The 19,267-nt window shown below is 49.4% G+C and overlaps 1 protein-coding gene across 3 annotated transcripts in view; it reads right to left on the bottom strand.

Moving 5' to 3' along the window:
• Nucleotides 1-18,469, bottom strand: part of NFATC2 (nuclear factor of activated T cells 2) — a 171,783-nt gene extending 153,314 nt beyond the window's left edge. For 2 of the 3 annotated variants that reach the window (XM_008013972.3, XM_008013966.3), the window contains exon 1: nt 1,652-2,000. In XM_008013972.3, the coding sequence (XP_008012163.1) occupies nt 1,652-1,781 (130 nt within the window). In that variant the 5' untranslated portion in view covers nt 1,782-2,000. Of the gene's footprint in view, nt 1-1,651; nt 2,001-18,202 lie in introns of those variants that run through there. The other variant, XM_008013989.3, reaches the window with a different exon arrangement.
• Nucleotides 18,470-19,267: the final 798 nt, after the last annotated feature.

Here is a 19,267-nt window from a genome sequence, read left to right as displayed (position 1 = left end):
ACCAAGCACCACTTGCCAAGAAAAACTATAAAAAGTACCTCCCTTCACATTTGGCTTGGAAACTATTTCCCCGGAAATTCCCCCACCCCACCCGACAAGAAAAATAAAAGCTGATTACGAATCTGGGAGGGGTGTGAGTATTTGTTCCCTGAAAAACATGACTTTAATCTTAATGAACAGAAAGACCACGGATGTTAGTGCGGATCGTTTGCAGATTCTTAATTGTATCTTTTCAAAGCAAAAGATGTCCTCCAGATTGCAGCTCTAGAAGACTGCTGTCTTCTGCTAATTATTTCCATCTCCAGCCAAAACACAAAATTATTGCTAATGACCATCTTCTCGGTATCCAAGTGAAGACAGGATACCCAAAGCTAAAGCAAATCCCTCACCTAAGGTGGCCAGAGAGGACACCGAGAGAAGTTAAAACTTCATTACCTGTCTAACACAGTGCCTGTGGGAAACATCAGGCCACCAAGCCTCCTCCACAGGCTTCCCACACGAGCCAGTGAGCACAAGCCCTTCCTACGCACCAGATGTAGGCAAGCCCAGAGTGCGTCTGGAAGCTACCAACAGGCCTGCCCCTGAGCCTTCAACAAGCATTGGCTGGGCTGGGCTGGGCTGTCAAAATCAGGAAGCCTGGTTGGGTTTTTTGTTTTTTCCAAGACAACCTGCTAACCAGAAATACACAGTGAGGTTGGGCGTGTGGCCTCTTTCCCCTCCTCCTCCTCCTCCTCCTCCTCCTCCTCCTCCCTCTAACGAATGCTCCTGTTAAACACGTGAAGTGACAGATGAGCATTGGGCCCAGCCTGGGGAAGTCCCCAGCCCCCAGCGACTGAGGGCACTTGGAGGCACAGAGTGACAAAGTTCAGGCAGAAAGAGCCTGTGTCCTTCTGAATCCACGCCGCAGCTGTCCCCCACTCCACCCCATAGTAGAAGTTCACTTAATATAGCTCAGACCAGTCCTCTCGTGGGTGATAAGTAATGGGTTCAGCAGCAGCAGCAGAACCCAGGGAGGAAATGGGCCGGCCTTATAATACCAAAGTTTTTAACCCCCTCCAGTATCAGACAGACAACCTCTTCCTCAGTTTCAACACAAAGTCCCCATCAACCACTGCTCACAGGAGCTGATGGGAACTGCATGGCCTCACTTCAGTGCCTGGAGGGAAGGAGCAGCCTCCTAGCCTGGATAACTGGGTTCAGCTGCAACCCCTTTTTTTTTTTTTTTTTTTTTTTTTTTGCAACCCCTCCCTGCTAACTCCATTCTTTGTTTCCTCACCTCCTCCCTCCAAAGGCACAGAAATCATGTCCCTTGCCCTTTGACAACCCAGTCCCAAGCAAGAGGCCAGCAGACGGCACCCGCTCCCCAGCCTTGGGACCTGCCTGCCACTTTTGTTTTGCTGAGAGTGACCCTCAGGGAGCAGTCACAAGCAACCAGAAACCGGTGCCCCTAAAGGGCAAGAGGGAGCCGACCACCCCCTAAGGGTGGCAGTGGCCACTGACGCCTCCCCTCCCTGGCACCTGGGTAGGGGTACCCTCCCTCCAGGCCCCTTAGGAAGAGGGGCAGCTGGAGCCCAGAGGACTCCTGTGCCCAGTCCCCAGGCCTGAGCCCCTGGCGGGCTCAGGGGCCAGGCCAGAGGGAGCCTCCACCGACCTTCGTTCGGATTCAAATACTCATAGTCGAAGAGGATGGAGAAGTCAAGCTCGTCTTGGGGGCTGCCCCCGGGCTCGTGGCCTGGGGCGTCCCCGCCGTCAGGTTGGGGCTGCTGCTCGGGGGCGTTCATGGTGCGCAGGGCGGGAGGGCTGCGGGGCTGGGGGTGAGGGCGGGCGCGGCTAGCTCTGGGACCCCTCGCCGGGGGCTGGCGGAGGCGGCTCGAGCGGCGGGGTCCCTTTCCTCGTGGGGACGCACGCCGGGTCCGGGGACGGCGCGCCTGGCGCAGCGGGTCCTGGACGCGCCCGGGGAAGCTGAGCGGCGGCGGCGACGGCGGCGCGAGCTTCCTGCTCCGGAGGCACCTGTTGCAGCCCGGGGAGGGCGGGGGGGGGGGGGCGCGTGGAGGCGGGGACAGGGCGGCCAGGCCGGCGGGGGCGGGGCCGCCACCCGGGGACCGGAGGGGAGGGGCGCGCGGCCTGGGCTGGCCGGTGCCGGGAGGAAGGAGGTTGCCCGCGGACCTGACCACACCGTCCCGGGCCACCGCTGGGCGCTGGGGCGGCCGCTGTCTCCCACCCTCCACGGGTGAGCGCGACACGCCCTGCGCGAACCAGGGTCTAGACGAGAAAGCTGCCGCCACTAGGACTTTTGCCCTATGGGACCCACTGGCCCCACACTTTTTCCTGCTTTTCTTCTCCATGGGGTGGAAAGGGGTTTCCACCCACTTCTATTGCAGACCCGTGTCTCCAGGCATCTCCGTGTGCCCACGGGGGCGGCATGATTTTCACAGTACTTCAGACACCTGCATGGCCCTGAACTCCAGTCCCCAGCGCCTGGGAAGGAATCAGACTGACAGCACTAGTCCCCCCGTTACAGCTATGCCTCCTGGCCACCTACCACGTGCCAGGTGCTGGGCATCCAGCAGGAGCCAGACACTCTTGCCCGCAGAAGCTCAGGCTCTGGTAGTGGGAGAGGCCTGAAGGAGAGAAACGGGACAAAAAGCATCTCCTTATGGGGCCAGGAGAGAACTCACCAGGGTAAAGGTTGGGGAGGCTTTAGTCCCTTGGGTGGTCAAGGAGGACCTCTCAGGGGAGGTGACATTTGAAGAATCCTGATTGATGAGGCGATCTTGGGGAAGTGTGTTCTGGCAATGAGAACCAAAACACAGAGCCAGAGCTCGAGGGGGCTGGGTGTGCTGGAGGGAGAACGAGGAGTACAGTTCTGATGGGGCGGTTGGCAAGTGACAAACACGCCTGGCTGCTTGTTTAAAGCATGATTCCCAGGCCCCTCCCTGGAGCTTCTGATTCCATAAGTCTGAATACAGACTCGTGGATATGTATTTTTAATTAAGCACCCGACGTGAGCATTAATGAACAGGTACCTTTGGCAAATGCTGCATAAAGACCCAGTAACTAAGGAACACCCTCCAATAAAACTGTGCCGGGGGCTCTGCCAACTTAACTGAAGTTGGAAACAGATTCACAGAGGTAGAAAAGATCAAAACAGTGTTCTTCAACCGTTCCCACACATTAGAATCACCTGGGACACTTTTTCACACACCCGTGCCAGGCTGCAATCCAAACCCACTGAAGCAGAATGTCTGAATTTTGTTTTTTTGTTTGGTTTGGTTTGTTTTTGAGATGGAGTCTCGCTCTGTCGCCCAGGCTGTAGTGCAGTAGTGCCATCTTGGCTCACTGCAAGCTCCACCTTCTGGGTTCACACCATTCTCCTGCCTCAGCCTCCTGAGTAGCTGGGACTACAGGTGCCCACCACCACGCCCAGCTAATTTTTTGTATTTTTAGTAGTGACGGGGATTTCACCGTGTTCGCCAGGAAGGTCTCGATCTCCTGACCTCGTGATCCGCCCACCCCGGCCTCCCAAAGTGCTGGAATTACAGGTGTGAGCTCCCGCACCTGGCCTGATTTTTTTTTTTTTTTTAATTTCAGATGAATCCAAGGTGCAGCTAGTGTTGAGAATGAGAAGATTAGATGGGCGAGGCCTTAAGATCCTCGTGAGAACCCAACTTGACCTCAAGTGATTCGAGTCCTTCCCCATGTGCCAGGAGGAATTGAGGACACACACTCTTCAGGGGAACCATCTCAGCTCCATTAAGGGGATTTGTGCCAAGCCATCCATCATTCCACAAATATTTATTGAGCACCTGCCTGGCACTGCCACAAGATGTTAGGGATGCAACCATGAACAAGCCACAGCCTCTCCCTTCACCATGTGTATGCCCTAAAAGCAAAGAAGCACAGTTATGAACGGGGTTTTCCAAATTGCACTCAGACCAGTGGTTCTTAACCCAGACTACACATTAGAATCACCTGGAGAGCTGTTAAAATTTGTATTCAAATACCTGAGCACCACCAGACATCGATTTGATGAGAATGTCTAGGGTTGGGACTCAGGCATCAGTATTTTGTAAAAACTCACCAGATGCTTCCAATGTGTGGCCAGAGATGAGAACCACTTTAGTTTAGACTCAAACTCTATTGCAGGGGCCTGGGGCTGGCTCAGGACTCATTTCAGAGTCTTGGGCAGCACCTCCTGGTTGTCAGAGCATAAAGAAATTCCAGCCTTTATTTCCTAACGATAAGTACTTCTATGCCATGTGTATCCAACAAGCATCTTGCAGGTGGCTGATGCATTTAGGTGGAGGAGGGAAGAGTAATGATCCCAGCTAGGATACTTATAGACAAGTATCTAGAAAGAGATGGATTCTTCTGGGTCCTTATGACAGGGACCCAAGGTCCAGATGATGAAATTTTGGCCAATAAACAAGAAAACCAGGCTTCCCCTGTGCTTTAGAAAAGGAGAAAAGCTGGGAATGCCTCCCCACATCCTTTCTCATCCCTCCATTCCATAATTATTAAGTGCCACTAAATCTAGTGGACACTTGTTGATTGTGCCTACCCAGAATAATTCCTCCCTTCTTCTCATAACAGCACCCCAGTGTGTTCCTTGGGGAAATTACTCTAAACATAATCTTGTTAGAGCTTTCAACCTAACTGTTCCACCTTCCCCAAGCAAAGAAGTGGATGAATGACCCAGACTGGGCCAGTCAGAGAATTTTATCTCCACTAGCCTAAGATCCATTAAGGCAGGGGCTATGACCACCTCATTCACAGCTTTATGTGCAATGGATGTGTGTATAAAAGGAGGATGGATAAGTAGATGGATGGATGGCTGGGTGAATGGAGGATGGATGCACGGATGGAAAATGGATGGATGGATAGGGGATGGTTGGATGAATGGATGGATAATGGATGGAGGAGTGCATGGAGGATGGATGGATGGAGGGATGGATGGATGGAGGATAAATGGATGAATGAAGGATACACGGATGGATTGATGGAGGATAGATGGATGAACAGATGGACGAAAGAGCGAATGTGTTGCATGGATGAATGGATCCATTAATCAATGGAAGAGTAGATGTTTGCCTGGATGGATGCAGAGTCTGACTCTCCTTAAAATCCTTAGTTTTCTTTAAGGGTCCTCCACCCTGAGGCTTACCCTAGCCACCCAACTGCTAGGGCAAGAACCTAAATTCTTACCCCAACTCCACTTCCTCTTCAGATACCCAACGATAAAATGAGATATTAAAGGGAAGATCACTTTGCAGTTGATCAAGTGCTACAGGAATTTCAGCCTGAGACAGGACAGTTCAGGACAGTCTAACTGCCTTCGTTGTCCCTCTGAACAGTGGATATATTTTCAAAGCTTCTAGGATTTGGAGTCTGGACTATTGTAATCAGAGTTCTTTAAAAGGAAGTGGTTCAGACTAGATGCCAATCCATAAAAGAGTTTCTGCCGGACAGTGGGGAGTAAAAGGGTCTTCTTCCCTAAGGTTACCTTGAAGGGTGGTAGTTTGGGCTGTGGGAAAGGCATATTTTCAATTCAAAAATAAATAATCTGTGCTCTTAGGAACAAGGTCTGGGAGAAGAATGCATGACCTTTATGCGTCGAGAGCAACTCTGGGAGGTGGAGGGATGGGGGTGGGATGGCGGCCTTCACAGGGCAGCTCTGTCAACTTTCTCTCTATCCTGTGTCCGACCTCCTTTGGATACCCTGGCCTTTGAGTTTTTCCCCAGCCTCTCCAACCAAAGTGCAACAGAAAGCTGGTGAAGCTAGTGAGACTTTGAAACTTCCAGCACACATTGGTACTATTTGACCCTGGAACTATTTGGCCCAGGAACTCAGCTCCCTTCAACATGCACTTAATCCCAGAGTCTAATTACAGCCTGAGCTAGGTGCCATGAAAGGCAAGGAGAATGTGTTCCGGAGCTTATGTCAAGGAAACCTGATGTAGACAGGGAATTCAGGCAAGGCTGCCCTAGGGAGGTGATGTTTAAGCTGGGACTGGAAGGCTGGTAGAAGTTAGTTAGGGAATGACAAGGGGAAGTACTAACAGAGCGATGAGGGAGTAAGTGTAAAGGCTCTGAGGCAAGAGGAAAATATGGAACAATAGAGGACCCCAAAGAAGACAGGAGTGGCAGGTGCTCAGGGAAGGATGAGAAGATGGTGTAGGAGGCTAGGAGGTAAGTGGGGCCCAGGAGACCATGTTGAGAGTTTGGGACCCGAAAAGCAATTGGGAACAACTGGAGAGTGTTAGGCAGCACATGACAGAATCATAGGTGAGTTTTTAGAGGATGGCTCTGGGTTCTCTGAGGACGCGGAATTGCAGGGGGCAAGGGTTGAAGCAGGAGGACCAACTAGGCAGTTGGTCTCAAAAAGAATAATAATAATATATACAAAGAAAATGCATTTAATATGCTTAACCTACTAAACACCATAGCTTACTAGCCTACCTTAAACATGCTCAGAACATTTACAGTCACCTACACAATTGATTTTGGGCAAAATCACCCAACACAGAGACTACTTTATAATGAGGTGTTGAATATCTTCTGTAATTTATTGAATACTATACTGAAAGAGAAAAACAGAATGGTTTATGGGTACCCAAAGTACAGTTTCTACTGAACTCACATCGCTTTCACACCATCGTAAAGAAATCCTAAATCAAACATCGTAAGTCAGGGACCATCTGTATAACACATAAGTCACAAATTTTCATCATGAACTCCATGTCCTAACAACCTCCCATTATAATAAAACACTGCTTATAAAAGGCAGGCATTGAAACGTTTTAAGTCGGATTCAAAAAGTGGGAACATTCTTTACCAGACTCCAGAAACAATCTCCCTTCAACGGAAGCATTCCCTGGGACTCATGACCACTCTAGGTGTTAATATATAACTTACAGACAGATGCATTTGACTCCAGCAAGGCTGGTAGTAGGGTGACGCAAGAGAGGTAAAATGAAAGAGGGCACCAAAAACTCAGTAATTAGATAAATTATATCTTCACACTATGTTTTAAAACATCAAAATGCATGCAAAAAAAAAAAAAAAAAAAAAAAAAACCTTGCTGAACAAGCTATTAGGATTTTAATAAAGACAGGTTAACAGTCCATGTGAGCCATATTGCACCCTAAGGCCAAAGGGAAAATGAGTAATGTTGATCTTGTCTTTATTTAGTATTTTTTATTTATTTTTTTTGAGACAGGGTCCCACTCTGTCACCCAGGATGGAGTGCAGTGGCGAGAGCGTGGCTCACTGCAGCTTCAACCTCCCGGGCTCAGATGATCCGCTCACCTTAGCCTTCTGGTAGCTGGGACTGCAGGCTCCTGCCACTATACCCTGCTATTTTTTTTTTTTTTTTTTTTTTTTGTAGAGACAAGGTCTCACTATGTTGCTTAGGTTGGTCTCGTACTCCTGGCCTCAAGCCACCACATCTGGCCTTTAAAAAAAAGTCTATCATGGAGTTTTGGCATTAATTTTGTTTTTAAAATATTACATTAGGTAGGTTGCGGTGGCTCACACCTGTAATTCCAGCACTTTGGGAGGCCAAGGTGGGCGGATCATGAGGTCAGGAGATCAAGACCATCCTGGTGAAACCCCATCTCTACTAAAATTACAAAAAAATGGCATGAACCTGGGAGGCGGAGCTTGCAGTGAGCCAAGATCGCACCACTGCACTCCAGCCTGCGTGACAGAGCGAGTCTCCAACTCAAAAAAAAAAAAAAAATATATATATATATATATATATATAAAAAAAACTATGGTTCATCCTGGGCTCATGCCTCTAATCCCAACAATTTGGGAGGCCAAGGTGGGAGGATCGCTTGAGCCCAGGAGTTCAAGACCAGCTGGGGCAACATAGTGACACCCCCATCTTTATGAAGCTGAAACAGGAGGATGGCTTGAGCCCAGGAGGCCGAGGCTGCAGTGAGCCGTGTTCGTGCCACTGCACTCCAGCCCAGGTGACAGAGCAAGTACCTGTCTCAAATATATATACATTTCATATACATATGTGTGTTTGTGTGTGTGTGTGTGTGTGTGTATATATATATATAGTTCATCCTGATTACTGAATTTCTTGCATTTTGCTCCCCCAAATGCCTCATGGGCTTCGTCATGCTCTTGCAAAGCCATTTTTAGGGATGAGCTCCTTATAGATTGAGAAAACAAGACCGTTTCAAACCTGACTTGTACTTCAATCTATTGCCTCCTACAGAGTCTTTTAAAGCCCAAAGAGGACTTCTCTGTTGTGAGAAAACTATTTTCCAAGAGGGGATTGCAGCAAAAAGCCGTTAGCTGAATACGCCACCCTCCCACTGGGCAGGCACTGATGGCCATGGGTACCTCGTAAGATAGCAGGGTTCTACTAAAAGCCAGCGCCTAAATCAACCTGTGGACTGTAGGAAGATGCCCCATTTGACAGCAGCAGAAGTTACAGGTCTGCAGGAGCTCCGCCAAGTCCATCCTGCAGGCGTATTGTGTTTGGCCTGCCCAGTAATTTCTTTTTAATCTGAACTAACATTTGTATTTTTTTAATTTTATATTATTTTAAGTTCTGGGATACATGTGCAGGATGTGCAGGTTTGTTACATAGGTAAACACGTGTCTTGGTGGTTTGCTGCACCCATCAACCCATCACGTAGGTACTAAGCCCCACATGCATTAGCTATTTATCCTGGTGCTCTCCCTCCCCGACCTTCCCGGCAAGGCCCCAGTGCGTGTTGTTCCCCTCCCTGTGTCCATGTCGAACTAACATTTTTAAATTTGGAGATTTCACATAAAAATCCAAATTTCCAACTTCTTAAAAAAAAAAAAAAAAAAAACCGGCAGGCAGATCCAGCAGATCCAACCACTCCAGGCCCGCATTCCCGTATGGACCAATCAGTTGGAGGTGAGTGGAGGCTGTTCCCTGGGGACTCCCCAGCACCACCACCACCACCACCACCACCACCCCCCCCAACACCCTCAGTTCACCCCAGCCCCCACCTGGCTGCCTCATTCATTTGTGCCACCTGCCAGGAGCCTGTGAGCTTGAGCGCCTGGGCTGCAGGTTCTTGATTCCTTCCACCTGGTCCCTGTACAACTACTTTGCCCTGGTTTTGTTTCTCCTCTTTGTTCCTTGCTTTCTAGTACATTCCCCTCTGTCTTGGGTAACAATGATTAGAAGGAGGGCAGGCTCAGTAAACCTACCTTCCCCTTAAGTGATGGTCCTTGCTCTTAACTGAACAGGAGATGCCATCATCCCTCTGCTAGGGAGGCTCCATCTCCTACTAAAGCAGAGCCTCAAGGGGCAGGATGGGTAGGGCTGGTTATAACATTAGGGGATAGAGTGTTGGTTAATATCTGCCCATCCCCACAATCATTTCTCACTCAATGTACCTGTCACCCTTGGCCCACTCTCCCGTCCTCGGTCACCCAGGCTGTCTTCCCCTGTATGCCTCAAGATCGTTTCTCTCTCCATTCTCTTCCCTGCCATATTCTTTGCAGACTCAAACATCTGTGCCGATTTCCTAATCTTTGAAGTCAGGGAGTGATGAGGACAAGCTGGCTGACTCAGAGGTACCCATCATCAGCTCCCATCCACACAGCCAGACCCTGGAGCACAACCCCCACTGCCTCCAAAAAAGCACAGGACATCAGCTGCTCTCTCCCTCTTTCGCTTCTCCATCAACACAATCACTAGACCTCACCTAAGCTCAGAGTCACTTAGCTTGTAAATAACTTCCCATGAGTATGTCTCCCCAACTTCACAAAAACATCTCTTTCAAATGCAAATGGGCATGTCTCATAGACGTGGGATTTTTCTCCCCACCACCTCGCCAGGCGCTCTGCCTCTGTTAGACTCTCCACAAACCCCTCTGGACTCAGTGGCTCAGTGATTGAAGTGGGTCACCAGGACCCTACAGAAAAGACCCCAGAGGCTTGGTGGAAAGTGGATTTGTCCCCGTCAGGAACTCTTGAAAGTTATTGATCTGGAGGAAAGTAATAAATTGAATTTAAAACAATAAAATAATAGTAAAAATGGAAGCTAACAGGAACTGACCACTTTGTCTTTGCTGAAAGCTTCACAGACATGATTTCCTTTCAACCTTAAAACACCCCCATGTGTAAAAATTACTAACAGCCCACTTTTCAGTTAAGGAAACAAAGGCATACAGCAGGTTGTGATGTGACTTGTGAAGTCGCACGTGCACCATGGAAATGGTTTTGTCTTACATGAGTCTGATATTCATTACTGAGTCATGCTATTCCTGGGTGATTAGCTAAGGGTAGACTTGCCGAGGGACATTTTTGGATCAAGATGAAACCCTGAAAAGTCTCATGACTGCCAGTGATAGTGGAGGATGGAGGAGGAGCTGATGAGGGGAATCCAGGACGGGCCGTCAAGAAAGCACAGTTGAAGTGGTCTGAATATTCACAGGATTGATGGCATCTACCTCTAGGTACCAAAGCCAGGGACCATCCCCATGGAACCCTGGGGCTCCAGGAAACACAGTTTGAGAACCCTAAAGGAGAAAGCTCTATGGACTGGGAGGCACTGCTTCTGAGCACCTCTTCTGCCCCACACTGGCCCCAGCCATCTCCATCTCCTGCCTGGGCCACTGCAGCAGCCTCCTGTCTGCTCACCTAGCATTTACTCTTACCTGGCTAGAGGCTGGTCTCCCCTTAATGGGCAGTACGACCATTTGAAAAGGTTCATTACACCACACGTCGCTGTTGCCGAACATTCCCCCAGGGGCTCCTGATTACACCAAGAATGAACTTCAGACTCCTCACAAGCTCCTATGTGGGCCGAGTGCAGTGGCTCATGCCTGTAATCCCAGCACTTTGGGAGGCCGAGGCGGGCGAATCACGAGGTCAGGAGATTGAGACGATCCTGGCTAACACGGCGAAACCCCGTCTCTACTAAAAATACAAAAAATTAGCCGGGCGTAGTGGTGGGGCCTGTAATCCCAGCTACTCGGGAGGCCGAGGCAGGAGAATGGTGTGAACCCGGGAGGCGGAGCTTGCAGTGAGCTAAGATCGCGCCACTGCACTCCAGCCTGGGCGACAGAGCAAGACTCCGTCTCAAAAAAAAAAAAAAAAAAAAAAAAAAAAAAAAAAGATCCTACACGATCCCGTCCCACAATCTTGTCTCTATCACGCTCCCCCTGCCCTTTCTGGTCCGGCCCCACTGGGCTCCTTGCTGTTCACTGAGCGGCCCAAGCACATGCCTCTCCTCAGGGTCTTTCCGCTTATCGCTTATTCTGCCTGGACTGCTCTTCTTCCAGACATCTTACAGGCGGATTCCTCACCACTCAGGGGTCAACCAAAAAAAGATATCACCTTGGAGAGGAAGGGCCATCCAGCCTGAATGAGGAATCCTACTCTTGTGGATTGAAGCGTCCCTCTCCACCCTACCAAAAAAATATATTCAAGTCCTAACTCTAGATCCGGTGAATGGGACCTTATTTGGAAATAGTGTCTTTGCAGATGTGATCAAGTTGAGATAAGGTCATACTAGACCTAAAGGGGTCCAGGCCAATGACGGCTGCCCCCGTGAGAAGAGGAATCAACGCACATGCACTCGGGAAGAAGGTCACATGAAGACAGAGGCAGAGATGTGAGTGACACAGCCACAGGCCACAGAGGGCCAAGGGTCTCCAGGAGCCACTGGAAGCTGGGAGAGTCAAGGAAGGGTTTCCTCCTAGAGCCTTCAGAGAGAGCATGGCTCTGACACCTTGATTCAAACTCTTAGCCTCCAGAACCATGATAGAATAAATGTGTGTTGTTTAAAGCCATTCAATTTGTGGTAATTTGTTACAGCAGCCACTGGAAACTAATACACACCCACCCACACACACACCCCCACCCCAAGTCATTCGAAACTCCATTCTACTTTTAACAATGACAGTGGCCTTTTGACTTCCTTTGGTCCCTGGTCTTTAATGGCCTCTGAAGTCATCCTGGCTATTTCCTGGCAAGCCTCATGAGGGTATGCTCTGTATCTGCCTTGTTCACCGCTGAATCCCCAGCATCTTGGAAAGTACCCAGCACACGGTAGATCCCTAAAAATATTGATGAAGATACATTAAATGGTCGAGGGGGCATCTAAGAGGAGATGGAAATTGGGCTGGGCCTTCAAGAAAGATGTGAAGGAAAGGAGAGAAACCCAGATAGGAAGCCTTGCTCGAGCACAGGCAAAGAGAAGGACCAAGAGTGCCTGCAAGGAGGAGTGATAGCACAGGCAAAGGCTGGCATGGAAAGCAGCAATTTTACTGGAGGTTGGAGCCCTGGAGTGTCAGGGAAAGAAACACCCAGCTGGGCTTCAGCCACCCAGAGAAGCTCTGAGAAAAGGAGGCCTGGATAGGTCCATTGTGACAGAGAGCCAGAGGGAGGGGATGGGGGCTGCTAGGAGTCATTGCATGGTGCAGAAAGTGAAGCAGGAAGGGAAGAGACTCCCATGACTCCAGACTTTGTGGCGGGCTGGCTCCTTTAGGGGCCTGGGGCCTTCCTCTCCAGCTCGTCTTGGCTGAATAGTCCTGCTGCAAGAAGCAGTAAAGACTGGACCTATGGAGCCCTTAAAAGCCAAGCTTTTGGCATCAGCCGGGCCTAGGGCTGCCCCACAAAATGCCTTGACCACTCCCCGTGTTCTCTAAAAGGAGGGTCCTATTCTATACCAACCTCTCAGGGTTTTTTGGGCGTGTGTGAAAATCCAATGAGATAATATCTGTAAAGTGGCTGGCCTTAGGGTACATGTCCAATAGGGAAAAGATGATCACCCTATTGTTATGATTATTCAGCATTACAGTCAGGGAGCAACCCGGGTGTAGGGTTGAATCCTAGCTCCACCACTCGCTAGGCTGTGACCCTGGTGAGTGACTCTATCTCCCTGTGCAAAATGGGGAGGACTGGAGAGAGGATGCTTGAGGTGGCACATGAAAGCCCTTGGCATGGTGCCTGACACACGGTTGACACTCAGTGAGTGGTGGCTGCTGTCATTGTCATTGTCATTTGTGGCTTGTTGCTGTTATTGGGGGCTTATTTATTCCAGACAACAAGAGGAATGTGAGTACCTGTTGGATGGCCCAGGAGAAATCCTACTGAGGTCACCGGCTCCAGCTGGGAAAATGTGGTAGTCAAAAGGTCGCTATCATCGTTAAAAGGAAGCAGAAGACAGTGAGACACAATGAGAGTGCGGGCCTTCAGCTTGTCCGAATGCTGTGGTCTTAACAAGCCACAGAACTTCTCCTGTGCTGCACTCATTCATAACTTATTCATTCATCCATCCATTTAACCAAAAGAATTACTGAGCACCTACTAAGTGCTAGGCATTCTCCTAGCACTGAGGGTACAGTGGTGACCAAGGCAGGTGTGGTTTCTGGTTGCTGGAGTTCAAATCTGTTGGAGGACACGGACAAATAGACAATTACCATCAGTGTGATTAGTACCAGGATGCAGGCAGCACAGGATAGAGGCCAGCAGAGCCCAGAGGCGGCCTCCCATCCAGGCTGGGCAGTCAAGAGATTCTCAAATTCCTGTTTTAGCAAAGGAACAAAAACAGGAACCTGGCTGGCCACGGTGGCTCATGCCTGTAAACTCAGCACTTTGGGAGGCCAAGGTGGGAGTATTACTTGAGCCTAGGAATTCAAGACCAGCCTGGGAATCATAGCAAGATCCCATCTCTACAAACAATTTAAAAAGTTAGCCAAGTATGGTGGGGCACACATCCAGTCCCAGCTACCCAGTAGGCTGAGGTGGGAAGATTGCTTGAGCCTGGGAGGTCAAGGATACAGTGAGCTGTGATCGCACCACTGCACTCCATCCTGGGCAACAGAGTGAGACCCTGTCTCAAAAATAAAAAAATAGAAACTTGTCTGGCTTCTTCCAGTCAGGAAGTCTAAATAATCAGTCATTTACATATTAAGTGTGAGCTATCCAATGAGAAAACCATAAGAAAGTATTTAGTAATTGGATTTAGACATTGGGGTTTTTTTTTGGGGGGGTGAGGTAAATGTTGAAATAATAAATTATACAATAGTAATGACAGCAATTATTTTTTGAATGGGTACCTTAGGATTATATTGTTTATTAAAGGACTGAGAACTTCCATAGATTATTTGCTGTTTGCCCTGCTTCCTACCACCCTCCAAAGACTTCTACTGCCTGGGACCCTCCCCAAAATTCAGCAAATAAATAGTTAAAACCTGGCCCAGCAGAGAAGTGTCTAGGGACTCTGCTCCTATGGTTCTGATTGGTTTATGCCCGGTTATTACATTTATTAAATATTATTCTGGGTAATATTAATATCACTCATAACATGGGGAAACTGAGGCACAACTGAAGTAACACACACAAGTGGCCAAGATTCAAACCTCTGATTCAGACCTCAAGCTGTTAACCTCTTGGATAGCAGCAATGTTACCTGGGTCCCAGTGGAGACTCACAGAAATAGGGGACCCGATCCCTGTCCTCAGGGGGCTTGTAATCAAGCCAAAGAAAGATCTTAATAAAGCTAGTCAGGGGAGTGTCTGGTGAACTTGTGATTCTCTCTGGAGTCTGAGAAGAGAGGCTTGCAAGCTGGAGGGGCCTCCTGGATGAAGGGCCATATGGGTAGCAAGGGAAAGACTAGCCAGGAGGAGGGTTGCCTGGGAGGGGCTCTCAGTACAGAAAGCCGCGTGGGCTTTGGAGCTGCCACACTGGCTGGCTGGGGACCTTCTTCTACTAAGAGTGGGAGTCTTGTGCTTTTATTTCCCTGAGGGAAATCAACCAAGGAGCCCTCACCAACGCACAAATCAGCCGCTGCCTCAGTTTCCCCATCTCTAGCAATAAGACTTATACCCTCCACATCCCCCCATATGTCTCTTTCCCTTCCAGCATATGTCAGGGAACAACGTGGTATTGGAGAAAGATCCCAGAACCAGGATCTGGTCCCACCTCGGTCACCTCATCTGTCAAATGGTATAAAAAATTACGACGTTTGGGAGGCCGAGGTGGGCGGATCACGACGTCAGGAGATCGAGACCATCCTGGCTAACACGGTGAAACCCTGTCTCTACTAAAAAACACAAAAAACTAGCCGGGCGAGGTGGCGGGCGCCTGTAGTCCCAGCTACTCGGGAGGCTGAGGCAGGAGAATGGCGTGAACCTGGGAGGCGGAGCTTGCAGTGAGCTGAGATCCAGCCACTGCACTCCAGCCTGGGGCGACAGAGCAAGACTCCGTCTCAAAAAAAAAAAAAACAAAATTACGATGTTAGTGAGTTTCAGAGACAGCAGAGCAGGTCAAGAGCCTGGGTTCAAATTAGGGCCCTACCACTTTCTTCTTGGGTAACACTTGGCCCATTGCCACACATCTCTGTGCCCCACCCCTCCTCCAGGAAGGATACCATGATTGCAGTACTTATCATCTACAGTGCTATAACAATTAAAAGGCTTAATGCTTGAAGAGCACTTAGCCCCTTGTCCTACTCCAGTCAATGCTCACTTTATGTTTGCTGTCACCATCTGGGGCAGGAATTGAGCACTCACTGTGTGCCAGGCACTGTGCTCCTTATCTGCTATGTGACCTTGGGCAAAGCTGGGTCTCACCATCCTCAACTGTCAGACAACACCATTCGGTGTGTGTGTACTGCATGCTAAGCACAGAGCTGAGTGTTTTACATGCATCATTTCATACAACGCTCTCGACAGTCCGACGAAGTTGATACTATCATTATTCCTTTTTTGCAAATGAGAAAATTGAGGCTTCACAAGCCAAGATCTTAACCCTATCTGTGTCATTGTAAAGTTCCAGTAAGTTTAAAAGTACTTTGGAAAGTAGAAAGTACTGCATCTCTTCAAAGAATGTTTACTGTCAAATCCAGTTTCTCCACAGCATCAGTTATTGTTTTGCATCTTTAATATAACAGGATTTGCAGCTAATGTTTATGGAGCATTGACTATGAGCAAGACACCATTTTCGTGCCTTATCTGTTTTACCTCATTGAGTCTCATAACAACCCTGGAAGAGAGGCATAATTATTGGCTCTATTTTACAGATGAGAAAAGTGTGGCACAGAGAAGTTAAGTCACTTGCCCAAGATCACACAGTTGTGATGTGGCCAAGCAGAAATTCTAATGCAAGCAGAAGGCAGGGAGTCTGGGTTTGGGAGAGAACAAAGCTCACCCTGGGTTTGTTTATTCCTGAAATAGTTTCCATCATCTCACTTCAGATAAAACTGAGCACACCTCTTTCAGTTCTTCAGTTTTTCACAGAACCAATGCTGCTTTCTGTGCAGAAAGTTTGGAATTTTTTTAAATGCAAATATTTCTCTTCTCCATTTAATGACCCCACCCATCTGCATGCACACTGTTGTCTGTGTCTCAGTCTAAGGGGGGATTGGGCTCTCCCTCAAGAGACCACTGTGCAGGGCATAGTGGGAGCATTTGGATCAGCCTGTGTCAAGCCAACTGTCTCTGATGCCTGGAATTGCATTCTATGTGCCCAGTTGCCTTGGCAGACCAAGTGTGGTTTGCCTGGAACAATCTGGTGCCCTTGTCTCCCAAATGTACACACACACACACACACACTGGCGTGCACACACCCACAATCCGTGCACGCATGAACATGGTCTGGGGAGGATAGCTATTGAACATGCACACACAAAATACACACACTTTGAAACCTTCGCAGAACTAGTTCACACACCTGGGGCACAGAGTTAGCAGCCTCCATAAAATTCGAGGCTTGTGTTAGATCACACAGTAAAACAGAAGCCCAGTTTCTCATCCAAGTTCTTTCTCTCTCTCTCTTTCCAAATAGAGCTAAATTTGGCATTAGGCTGACCTCCACCCCCACCATCAGCACATCAAACACCCGGTTTCAGTATTTGTGACAGTAAAAACCCTTTCCCGCCCTTAATATATCTGTCGTCTGTCTGACAGCATTGCTTTTCAGATGATGCGATATCAGTAAAATTTTTTTTGCCATTATGTCATAGGCTTGACCACTAGCAGAGGACAGGATAAACCGGTACCCGTTCAAACGTTCAAAGTCCTGGCCGGGTCTTGCTTTCAAAAGCGCAGCTCAGCTAAAAATGTGTGTCATTGAGGTCTGCCGTGGCAAAGCACACCGTTTACCTAACCCAAGGCATTTGGCTTCAATCTAGTTTAAAAAGAAAGAAAGAAAGAAAGAAAAAGCCTCTCAGGTTTATTTACTGAAATTGTCATTTCTTCTCCCCCACCCCCTGAACTTTAATCAGCCACGCAAAGCACAAAACCTACATTCAACTCTGATTTTATGACACGAGGCTAACTCCTCCTCCGCGAATTTATTTCACTTAACTTTCAAAGCCCTTCCCACTTGGCAGCCAGGCCGCGCAGCCCCCAACGCAGTGCTCCCCTCTGAAAAACACAACGCTTTGCTCATTTCCACTTTTAAAGACCGATTCATTATTGTGGAGCCAACGTCCCTCCGCAATCCCGACCAGATGGGACACTTTCATATCTTATGCTCCTTATAGTCAACCCCCTCCCACAAGATCCAAGTGGTGTGATACCAGGACTAAATCCAAGAGAAGGGGGAAAGAAGCAGAAACAGGGAAAGTACAGTGTAATCAGATCCCCAAACAAACTGATGGTACGTTGCACTTTAAAGGAGTAGCTGGAGGACTCTATCCAGCAGGCACATCAAAATAGGGGAAGAAAATGGTTTAAATGTCCCAGAGCATCCGCTGCTGCTGTCACTGTTAGAAAGCAAAGTCTTCCTTACTATACTTGCTGTATAGTAAAATGCCAAGCCTGTTCTCTTAAAAGAAAAAAAAAGTAATAATAATAATAATAATAATAATACTGCAGCGTTAAGGCATTTGCTGTCAAAAGCCGAGTGCTGAAACGGTTAAACAGCCAGCGGTTAGTAGCGAGAATCCCTCCCGGTGTCCCGTGGAGGGGAAAATCCTCCCGACAGACTGGCCTAGGGAATCCCGGCCCGGGACACTTCCCTGCCCCCGCGCAAAGTTGTCCAAAGTCGCCTTCCCAAGTGTCCCTTCCCTGGCCGGGGCGCGGGCGCCCCTCCGCGGGCCACGCTACCTGTGCGCCCAGGGCGAGCGGGGTCCCCAGGCCTCCCTCGCCGACCTCTGCCCGGAGCTGAAAGTGCTGCCCGGGACGGGAGCAGCAGGAAAGGACCGGGAGGAGCGAGCGGAAAAGGCTGGAAGGGATCGAGAGTCAGTTACCTTGGTCCACAGACCCCATGATGCGGAGGGGATGGCAGTGCCCCAGTCTGAACGCAGCCTCTCTCTGCATCTGGAGGGGACGGGGACTTGGCGCGTGTTTGGAAAGGGGGGTCTGTTTGTATCGACCAGCAGCCGAGGGGGCGCCGTCTTCTCTACCGCTTGCCCGCGGGGCAGCCCTTGTCGAGGAGCCTCGGAGCGACCCGGGAGCTGCGCGCCTCCCGGCTCCCGGCTCGGCGGAGTCGGCGCGGCTCCGCGATCGGGCTTACTCCAGAGGCAACGCGACTTCCTTCCCCGCGCTCCGTGTTTATAGGCTTTCAATGCAGTAAAATAACGGGATTCCCTCACTGTTTCCTCCTGTTTATCCAGCGCCATGGAAACCACTGGATCCCGTCCATCTCCAAAACTAAGGGCTTTCCTGCAAACTTCACACTCAGGAATCCATGACGTCGCCTCCTCCGCGGCCAGCCAGCTCCGTGGCTCCTTCGGCCGCCAGCACAAGTCCCTGATTGTTCGGGAGAAAAGTCTGGGAGAGGGAGCGAAGCGGGCGACGGCGAGGAGAAGGGGGTGGGGGTGTGCGAGTGTCCAAGTCAGCCCTGCAGGAGCTCCAGGCGGCTGTTTGCAAGGAGTGCCCCAGCCACCGCCTTCCCTGGCCCATGGCAGCTTTTCATAAATCAAGCCCGAGACTCCCAAGCCCCCCATTTGCCAAGCGGGCGCCTCTTGGAGAAAGCTGCCCAGGGTTCAAACCAACACCCCAGGTTGTCCAAGCTCCTGGACGTTCGCCCAGGGGCCCTTCCCAGTCCCTCACGGCCTCTGGCTGCCCAGATTTTTGTGTGTTCAGGGATGGTGGGGAGGAAGAAGAGGAGAAGGAGAAGGAAGGAAAAGAAATAAATAACGGTGCCTCGTGTCAACTCTCCAACTTTGAGAATTTTTTTTCAAAGAGTTTATTTTTAGATTCATTTAGAAAATCCAAGGTTTCCAGTGATGCTCAGAGGCTCCAGAAATAATGAAATGGCCAAAGAGAAGCTGAAACCAAGCAACCCATGTGTTTACACATGCTCTGAATAA

Source organism: Chlorocebus sabaeus, chromosome 2 (assembly GCF_047675955.1).
Source record: "Chlorocebus sabaeus isolate Y175 chromosome 2, mChlSab1.0.hap1, whole genome shotgun sequence".
NCBI lineage: Eukaryota > Metazoa > Chordata > Mammalia > Primates > Cercopithecidae > Chlorocebus > Chlorocebus sabaeus.
Note: the sequence above shows the minus strand (reverse complement) of the source record. Positions and strands in the feature narration are given on the sequence as shown.